This window comes from Vigna unguiculata, chromosome 6 (assembly GCF_037176805.1).
Source record: "Vigna unguiculata cultivar grain cowpea cultivar isolate G323 ecotype 2 chromosome 6, ASM3717680v1, whole genome shotgun sequence".
NCBI lineage: Eukaryota > Viridiplantae > Streptophyta > Magnoliopsida > Fabales > Fabaceae > Vigna > Vigna unguiculata.
Window position 1 is genome coordinate 2903814 of NC_140797.1, and position 10456 is coordinate 2914269.

Below are 10456 nucleotides of genomic sequence, written 5' to 3' on the forward strand. Positions count from 1 at the left end.
TTTATGATATAATTAAATAAGATAATTATTTAAAAATATCAAATAAAATATCTAAAGATATATTTTCCCAAATGATCTTTTATTATAAATATTTATGAATTATCAAAGCCCTTCTTCTGGAAAAACATAGAAAAAATCGCAAGGTCCAATTTTTGTTTGCCCGTTCCCTCTTCTTGGCTTAGTCAAACTTTTTCACTTTTTCAAGCTTTTTTTGTCGTCTTCATGAAATGATTGGCTTGTATTTTTGTGATTTTGATAATTTCCTATTCTTGGATTTATATTTAAGGTGTCATGAAGCTTTAATCAAATTATTTTCACACGTTCATGAGGTCAACTTAATTGCAACTGCAGTAACACACCTCAAAATATCCCAAAAAAAACATTTATGCAACTAAAAAGTTATTTTTAACATGTTTTTGTATCTCATGCTCAATAAACCTAATTATAGGAAATCCAAATTAAATCAATCTTTTAAGAACCAAAATCCAATAAAAAAAATCCAAAATTAAATATTAAATGATGACATAAGTATGAACTCATCAACAATATATCATTTTTGTCGACAATAACTATCATACCACCTATATGGCTTCTTTTTCTTAATGTTTTTTATAATTTAATTTAATGTTGTGAACTTTTATTTTTTTTTATAATAAATACATACTATATTTTTGTTTGTCTTTTTTTCTTTTGGTTAGATTTTTAGATACAAAAATTAAAGAAGTTTGAAAATTTTTTGGATACTGAAAATAGAATGAGATACAAGACTAGGATGGCATTTTAAGCAATCAAGCAATACACGCACATTCATTTCAATTCGTTGGGCCAGACATAGTAATTTAATCTCTTGCATTTTGATTTTATTTTAATTATTCCGTTATTTAATTGTATTTTATTTCTTACTTATAATTTTTAAATACATGGGCTTTCAATTATGTGATAATTGGAATTAACTTTTGTCCACTTAACTGGTAACGTTTGAAATAACATTTATCATTATTGTTATCATTTTTTAAATTCATTATTTTTTTCCTTATTTATTTGTATAATTATTTTGTATAAATTTTTAAAGAGAACAAATAAAACACATATTGACTTTTTTTGAAAGTCGATTTTTTTTGGAAATGATGTACTTAAAAAACTTTTATGTGTCTTAAAAAAATTACGTCTTTTTAATTCAAATTTAATAAAACCTTGCTATTTCTTTTAAATATATCTTTATTAAAATATAATAAAACCTTTTTTTTATGTTCTAATTATATTGTTGAAGACCCAGTTACATTGTTCAGAACCCAATAATTATTATTTAGCTTCAGTACCAAACATTCTTTGTTTCTATAACTATTGTATCACCCGTTATTTATCATCCTTGAGCCAAACATTCTAAAACAGAAGAGTCACTCCACAACAACTTCATCCATGGATAACCCTGTAAATGTCGTTGCCAGAAGAACTTTAGGGAAGTTTAGTACCATTCATCTCCTTCATCATGTATGTGTAATAATTTTTGTAAATGTTTTTTAAAATATTTTTTTGTCTGTTCAGTACTCTTTTGTACCATTTGAACCATTTTTACACGATTCTTCCATGACGATAGTGAATGTTTCTTTTCTGGGCTAATGACTTTACCATCAACTTTTTGTGAAATCTCCTTTTTCAGTCATCTTTATTCTCCACTTTTTATATTTTGTTGTGCCATGTTTCAAAAACATTTTCAGTCATATTGGTTTGAAAATTTTATAGAAATATGTGTCTTTGTGCCTTCATTTGTCTTTATGTATTATAAAAGTTAACTCTTTGTGCAATCATCGGTGCATGCTTATTTATGGAAATCTTCGTCTTTATCTTTTTATTATAAAAATGATAACTTTGTTAGATCAACAGTGCATTTTTTTCTTTCTTTCTTTATGGAAATCTTACTTTTTTTTCTATCTATTCTAAAAATCTAAATTTTGTTCCATCATTGTAATATTTGTTTGTGTACTGTGAAGATAGAAACTTTCTTCCATCAGTACCCACTTTCTTTTCTGTCTTAATGTTTAAGGGCCTAGCCTTCTGTTGGACTTAAGACCGGCCCATAGGTGCCCCAAAACCCCACTCCCAGTCCTAACCCCCTCATTCTACTAATTTTCAGAAAATTGTTCCCCTCCTCACTCTTAGAACTACACAAGTGAGTTCTGCTAGGGCACAATCGGAGCACCCGCTGTTTCACTCTAACGTCTTCTCAGGGTGCGTTGAACTTGAACTTTACCCCTTTCTTTCCATTCCAGTGTCTGGGTTCTACCTCGAGTTGACGTTGAAACCTTATGCTAGTCTCTATGCGTGTATTTTTCTAGTTTCTCTACACTTGTTGGAGTTACAGTACTCCTCTCTTCTCCTAGAACCGTTGTGCTTATGTTTTAGCTCCACTCTAGGTAAGGGAAGCTAGGGTTTCGTGTTTTTAATGTATCTTGCTTGTTTTTCAATTCTGTTTCGCATTTTTGATGATTATATGGTGCTTGTGATGGTATGAAAATACACTATGCATTGTTTTAGGTAAACTCTTGTTTTTGCATGAGTGAAAAGTGGAGAGAATCTGGTATTCTCGCCCAAACGAGTGGGTCTCGTCTAAGCGAGAGTATCAGAAACCCCCCCAGGCTCTTGCGCGAGTTGTCGCTCAGGCGACAAGCTCCAGTTTTGAGCGAGAAATCATCTCGCTCAGGCGAGGAGGTCTCGCCTAAGCGAGAAAACGTGAAAGCCCCATTGTTCCATTGCTCGAGCTCTTGCCTAGGCCAAAGGAGCTCGCCTGAGCGAGAGAACCTATCTTGTCTTAGCAAGTGCTTCCTGCCTGACCGAGATCTGTGCATGGACGTGCTCTGGTGATGTTTCCTTATATGTTTTTAGTTGTTGGATACATAGTTGATTTGATTACCCTATTTAAAGCATGAAGTGTGTGAATATGCATGTATTATATGATTTATGGGTTGGAATTGATAAGCTTGGTATGAATATGCGTATGAAACATGATGGGGTGGTTGGTTGTATATTGGCATGAGATTAATATGCATGATAAATCTATGGTTGGTTGGTGATGACATGGTTATGGTATGGGTTGGACGTAATTCCATGAACCTCTTGGTGAGATCTCATGGTGGTGTCTTATGTGATGGACGTAATTCCATGAACCTCTTGGTGAGATCTCATGATGGTGCCCTATGTGATGGACGTAATTCCATGAACCTTTTAGTAAGGTTTCGCGGTGGTGCCTTAGTGTATATAATTAGGTAAGGATTCAACTAAGGATTGCATCCTGAACCTCTAAAGAGTCAGTTAGTCTCACGTAGAGTGAACTGACTCAAGTGGTGAGAGTAGCAAGAGGCCCTAGTCTTTGGTAGGATAATGACCTTAGATGTTTGAGGCTAACCTTGTACATAGTAGGGTGAAACCCATTGGCAATGGTTCTGCAGAGCAGTAGAGGCCACCACAAGTGCAAACATCCAGTGAATCTGACCGATTATATGTATCCGGATAATTGAGTCTTAGAGTCTTGCTTGTTTACTATCATATGTTTAGATGATTGATATGTATTCTTGACTTTTAAATTGCATTATTAGTTGTATGATATAACCTTTTTACTCTAGCTTACCCTTCTTGTTTGTGTAGTCTTCTTGTGTGTGGTTTCACGTTTTGCAATGATCACCAAATCTCTTGGTGTGAGCAGATATAGGAACTCCTAGTGATCATAGTGACGACAAGAATGCTGCAGCGTAGTTGGGCATGGTTTGATATTGGGCTTCTGTTGAGCCCATATTTGAAGAGTTTTCATTATTTTGTAATTCCTTGCTTATAGCAAGCCTTTGGGCATATGTTGAACGTTTTTATATTTGTTCATGGCATCTAGGGTGCCTAGTATTTCCTTCCAACATATTTATGTATAACTGTAATGGTTGATACATATATACTTCTTAGTGTGGCTCTCTATATTTTACTGTATGTGATATTCCATTTAATTAAAATTATTTATTAAATGGGATGTTACATTTATGGTATCAGAGTCGTCGTTCCTTAGAGTCTGTGGACTTGTGTGGTTGCTTTATTTTCATTGTGTCTTCCTAGTGTTGTTAGCTAAGTCTCTCGTCTAATCAAGTTTGATTGATGGTTTTTCTTGTGTGCCCAGTGATATGGCACCCCCTCGCATGAATTCTCAACCCCCTCGGGGCGATGCACCAGATATCGCAAGGGCGATAGAGGCCATGGTGGCAGCCCTGACCTAGTAAGGTAATGCTATGATGCAGCTGTATGAGCTTCCATGCAACAACAAGCGGCATCATTGGAGCAACAACAATTGGTTATGCAGCAGATGGAGGCTGCAAGGGTGGCTTCTGAGGCTGCTCAAAGGCAACATATGGAGGCCCTCTGTTTACGATCCTAAACCTCGACCTACCCTTTCAAATGGAGCTTGGAGGATTTTTTGAAGCATCACCGGCCAAGTTCAATGGCAAGACCAGTCTTGATGTCGCAGATCAGTGGCTGAAGGACATGGAGAGGATTTTTGATGCCAAGATATGTCCTGAGGAGAGTAGACTTGCCTTCGCATTGCACATGCTCACTAGAGAGGCAGAACACTAGTGGGCTAGCATGAAGTTTATTATGGAAAAGAAATAGAAGCCAGTCACATGGGAAGCTTTTAGGAGGAAGTTCCTCTCCGAGTACCTCCTTGATAGTGTGAGATACGCTAATGAGGTGGAGTTCCTCCAACTAACCCAGGGGAACAAATCTGTGGCAGAATATGTAGAGAAGTTCCAACACCTCGGCTGTTTCTACACCATGCCGCTAGATGAGGAGTGGCGATGCAGGAAACTTCAGAACGGTCTTAGGGGAGACATTTGCTTGATGGTGGCTCCACTCTACATCAAGGATTTTGCAGCCTTGGTGGAGAAGGCTAGAGTCATGGAGAGGATGAAGGTGGAGGTAGAAGCTCAACATTCCCAGCAGTAGAGAGTTGGTGTACCATCTGGGTCCAAGCCTAGGCATGAAGAGAGGAAGAAACCTTATGCTAGGTCTCACCCTCAGTCTCAAGGGTCTAGGGGGTTTTCTTCCCAACCGAGCAAAGTATAGTGCTATAAGTGTGGAGGATCGCATATGATAAGTGTCTGCCCTTAGTTAGTAGGTTTCAAGAGATGCAACAACTATGGTAAGGAAGGCCACTTCGGCATGGATTGCCCCACTCTTAGGAGGGTAGTGGCACGAACCCCAGTCAGACCCCAGCCCAAAACCAGCAGAGGAGAAAAGGCAACAGGCCTTAGGCAGCAGGCAAAGTATGTGCTATGACAGGGGCAGAGGCGACTAGTTCAGGTAATCTTGTTATGGGTTGTTGTGTGATAGTTGGAAAGAATTGTTGTGTGTTGTATGATTCTGGAGCGACACACTCTTTTGTGTCAGAAACTTGTGTGCAAAAGTTGGGTCTGTCGGTTTGTGAACTTCAATATAACCTTGTAGTATCTACTCCGGCGTCGGGTTTGGTTAGGACGTCATCTTTGTGTGCTAGGTGTCCAATGGAGGTAGAAGGGTGCATATTCAAAGTAAATCTAATATGCCTACCTCTACAAGATTTGGAAGTGATCTTGGGGATGGATTGGCTCTCTACAAATTGTGTTCTTATAGATTGTCGGGAGAAAATGTTGTTGTTCTCCAACTCAATGGAGACCGAGTTGTTGTCTTCTCAAGGGGTTATGAAGGAAATTCAAGGCAGCGCGCAATGCTTCATTATTTTCACACATTTAAAGGTGGAGAAAAAGGAAAGGACGTCAGTTATACCTGTGGTGCACGAGTTTGAGGATGTGTTTTTGGAGGAAGTACAAGGGTTGCTTCCAAGTAGAGAAGTTGAGTTCTCTATTGATCTGATACTAGGAACCGATCCAATATCGATGGCTCCTTACCGCATGGCTCCGATGGAGTTGGTAAAACTCAAGAAATAAATAGAGGAACTGTTGGGGAAACAATTTATACAACCTAGTACTTCGCCATGTGGAACACCAATGTTATTGGTGAAGAAGAAAGATGAGAGCTCATGCCTGTATGCGGACTACAAGCAGTTGAACAAGATGAGCATCAAGAATAAGTACCCCTTCTCAAGGATAGATGATTTGATGGGTCAGTTACATGGGGCGTCGGTGTTTTCGAAGATTGATTTACGATCGAGATATCACTAGATCTTGGTGAAGACGAAAGACGTCCAGAAGACAGCCTTTAGATCTAGATATGGGTACTACGAGTACGTGGTTATGCCTTTTGGTGTGACCAATGCTCTCGTTGTATTTATGGACTACATGAATAGGATCTTCAGACCATTCTTAGATAAATTTGTCATAGTCTTCATAGACGACATACTCATCTATTCCAGAATTCAGGAGGAACACGCTGAGTACCTGAGGTTATTGCTTGATATTCTGAGGGAGAAACAATTATATGCTAAGTTGTCCAAGTGCGAATTCTAGATGGGAGAAGTACAATTCTTGGGACATGTGATACCTGCACAGGGCAGAGCGGTGGATCCAACAAAAGTGGAGGCAATGATAAAGTAGGAAAGTCCCAAGTCAAAGATTAGGAGCTTCGTGGGTTTAGCTGGCTACTACAAGAGATTCATAGAAGGATTTTCCAAGATAGTGGCGCCTCTGACACAACTTACCAGGAAGGACCAAACTTTTGCTTGGATTGATAGGTGTGAGGAAAGCTTTCAAGAGCTTAAGCAAAGGTTGACGAGTGCTCCAGTGTTGGTTACCCTTGATGTTAGTAAACCCTTTGAGGTTTACTATGAGGCCTCTCATTAGGGTCTCGACTGTGTGTTAATGCAGGAGAAGAAGGTAGTGACGTATGCTTCGAGGCAGCTTAAGGTGCATGAGAAGAACTACCCCACTCATGACCACGGTAGTGTTTGCCTTGAAGATCTAAAGGCACTATCTTTATGGTGCCCAATTTCATGTGTTCAATGATCACAAAAGCCTCAAATATCAGTTTGATCGGAAGGAGCTAAACATGAGTCAAAGGAGGTGGATAAAGTTCTTGAAGGATTATGATTTTGAACTCTTATACCACTCGGGAAAGGCGAATGTGGTGGCAGATGCCTTGAGTAGGAAGATGATGCATACGACAAATCTTATGATCAAGGAGTTGGAGTTGCTAGAGAGGTTCAGAGATATGAAGCTGCAAGTTGAGTTAGGATCTAAGTTCATTAGGTGTAGTACCCTGACTATATCTAGTGACTTTATGAGCTTAGTAAAGGAAAAACTGTTGGTTGATGCTAGTCTGAAAGAGGTGAGAGAATTGCTTGGATCAGATGAAGGAAAGGAGTTTGCCTTGGGTAATGACGGTGTACTGAGATTCAGAGGCAGGGTGTGTGTACCTGAAGATGCTGAGGTGAAGCGGTTGATCCTTGATGAAGGATACAAGAGTTGTCTTAGCTTGCATCCTGGCATGACTAAGATGTACTAAGATCTTAAGGAGACCTTTTAGTGGTAGTGCATGAAGAAGGATGTGGCTTAGTTTGTATCCGCCTGTTTGAAATGTTAGAAGACGATGGTAGAGCATAAAAGTCTCGATGGAACTCAACAACCTTTGGACATACCGGTGTGAAAATGGGATAGCACAACTATGGATTTTGTGACCCATTTGCCACGAACCTTTAAAGGTCATGATACAATATGGGTGGTGGTCGACCGATTGACCAAGAGTGCTTATTTCTGGGCAATGAACTTGAGAATGTCTATGGCCTAGTTGGCTCAGTAGTACATCAAGGAAATAGTGAGATTGCATGGGGTACCATCGAGCATAGTTTCCGATAGAGATACGCAGTTCATTTCCTGATTCTAGTAGACGTTACAAAGTGCTTTGGATAGCAAGTTGACCATGAGTTCAACCTATCATCCCCAGACTGATGGCCAGTTCGAGAGAACAATCCAATCGCTTAAGGATCTCTTGAGGACATGCATGCTAGATTATTTGGGTGCTTAGGATGAAGTTTTGCCTTTGATAGAATTCACCTACAACAATAGTTTCCATGCGAGCATCGACATGGTGCCATATGAGGCTCTTTATGACAGGAAATGCAAGATCCCTCTATGTTGGTACCAAGATGGAGAAGTGGTGTTGGTTGGGCCAGAATTGTTGGAATACACTATAGAGAAAGTGAAGATGGTGTGGGACAAGTTACAGACCTCTAAAAGTAGACAGAAGGCCTATGCAGACCGAAGGAGGAGACCCTTGGAATTCGCAGTTGGAGATCATGTGTTCTTGAGGGTGACCCGTACCACTAGCGTGGAAAGGGCTATCCGATCAAGGAAGCTTTCTCCTAAGTTTCTTTGTCCTTATCAAATCTTTAGGAGTTTTGGGCTTGTGGCTTATGAGATTGCCTTGCCTCCTTAGTTGGCAAATCTCCACCCGGTATTCCATGTCTCACAATTGAGGAAGTATATATTTGACCCCTTTCATGTGTTTGAAGCTGAGGACGTACAGATCAGGGAGGATCTTACGATGGAAGTACCACCCATTGCTTTAGAGGATCACCGAGTGGAGGAACACTGAGGAAAACCAGTCAATCTTGTCAAGGTCATATGGGACCGGAGGACAAGTGACTCTACTTGGAAGCTAGAGGAGGATATGAGGAAGTCACATCCACTTTTGTTTCCTGGTAAGTCTTAATTTTTGAGGTCGAAAATTTTTTGTTGTTAGGGAGAATGTAAGACCCACTTTCTTTTCTTCCTTAATGTTTAAGGGCCTAGCCTTCTGTTGGGCCTAAGGCCGACCCATAGGGTGCCTCAAAACCCTACTCCCAGCCCTAACCCCCTCTTTCTACTACTTTTCAGAAAACTGTTCTTCTCTTCCCTCTTAGAACTGTAGAAGTGAGCTCTGGTAGGACACAATCGGAGCACCCGCTGTTTCACTCTATCATCTTCTCCGGGTAAGTTAAACTTGAACTTTACCACTTTCTTTGCATTCCATTGTTTAGGTTCTACCTCGGGTTGACGTTGAAACCTTATGCTAGTCTTTGTGCATCTATTTTTCAAGTTTCTATGCATTGGTTGGAGTAACAATACTCATCTCTTCTCCTAGGACCATTGTGTTTACGTTTTAGCTCCACTCTAGGTAAAGGAAGCTAAGGTTTCATGTTTTTAATGTATCTTGCTTGTTTTTCAGTTCTGTTTTGTGTTTTTGATGATTTTATGCTGCTTGTGATGGTATGCAAATACATTGTGCATTGTTCTAGGTAAACTCTTGTTTTTGCATGAGTGAAAAGTGGAGAGAATCTGGTATTCTCGCATAAGCGAGTGGGTCTCGTCTAAGAGAGACTATTAGAAACCCTCCTAGGCTCCAGCATGAGTTGTCGCTCAGACGACGAGCTCCAAATTTGAGCGAGAAGTCATCTCGCTCAGGCGAGTAGGTCTCGCCTCAGCGAGAAAACGTGAAAGCCCCACTGTTGCACTGCTCGAGCTCTCGCCTAGGAAAAGGAGCTCACTTGAGCGAGAGAACCTCTCTCGCCTGAGCGAGTGCTTCCTGTTTGAGCAAGATCTGTGCAGGGACATGCTCTGGTGTTGTTTTCTTATATGTTTTTAGTTGTTGGTTACATGATTGATTTGATTATCCTATTTAAAGTATGACGTGTGTGAATATGCATGTATTATATGATTTATGGGCTGGAATTGATGAGCTTGGTATGAATATGCGTATGAAACATGATTAGGTGGTTGGTTGTATATTGGCATGAGATTGGTATGCATGATAAATCTATGGTTGGTTGGTGATGACATGGTTATGGTATGGGTGGAACATAATTCCATGAACCTCTTGGTGAGATCTCATGGTGGTGTCGTATGTGATGGACGTAATTCCATGAACCTCTTGGGGAGATCTCATGGTGGTGCCCTATGTGATGGACGTAATTCCATGAACCTTTTAGTAAGTTTTCGTGGTGGTGCCGTGGTGTATATAATTAGGTAAGGATTCAAGTAAGGATTGCATCCTGAAACTCTAAAGAGTCAGTTAGTCTCACGTAGAGCGTACTGACTCAAGTGGTGAGAGTAGCAGGAGGCCCTAGTCTTTGGCAGGATAATGACCTTAGATGTTTGAATGCTAACCTTGTATGTGGTAGGGTGAAACCCATTGGCAATGACTCTATAGATCAGTAGAGGCCACCACAAGTGCAAGTATCCAGTGAATCCGACCAATTATATGTATCCGAATAATTGAGTCTTAGAATGTTGCTTGTTTGGTATCGTATGTTTGGAAGATTGATATGTATTCTTGACTTTTAAATTACATGCTTAGTTGTATGATAAAACCTTTTTACTTTAGCTTACCCTTTTTGTTTCTGTTGTCTTCTTGTGTATGGTTTTCCTTTTTGCAATGATCACCAAATCTCTTGGTGTGAGCAGATATGGGAGCTTCTGGTGATCGTAGTGACGACGGGAATGTTGCAGCGTAG

The 10456-nt window shown here is 39.8% G+C and overlaps 1 protein-coding gene across 1 annotated transcript; it reads left to right on the top strand.

The window, feature by feature from the left end:
- The first annotated feature begins 4431 nt into the window (after window positions 1–4431).
- On the top strand, window positions 4432–4977 carry LOC114187805 (uncharacterized). The gene is made up of 2 exons (XM_028076179.1): window positions 4432–4596; window positions 4645–4977. Exons 1-2 carry the CDS (start codon window positions 4432–4434, stop codon window positions 4975–4977), a joined length of 498 nt encoding a protein of 165 aa, XP_027931980.1.
- Window positions 4978–10456: the final 5479 nt, after the last annotated feature.

Bases quoted from the DNA above. Each gene is read 5' to 3' on its own strand.
- LOC114187805 (XM_028076179.1), top strand. From the start codon at position 4,432: ATGGAGCTTGGAGGATTTTTTGAAGCATCACCGGCCAAGTTCAATGGC. The intron at 4,597-4,644 runs GCAGAACACTAG...GAAAAGAAATAG, and splicing joins TGCACATGCTCACTAGAGAG to AAGCCAGTCACATGGGAAGC.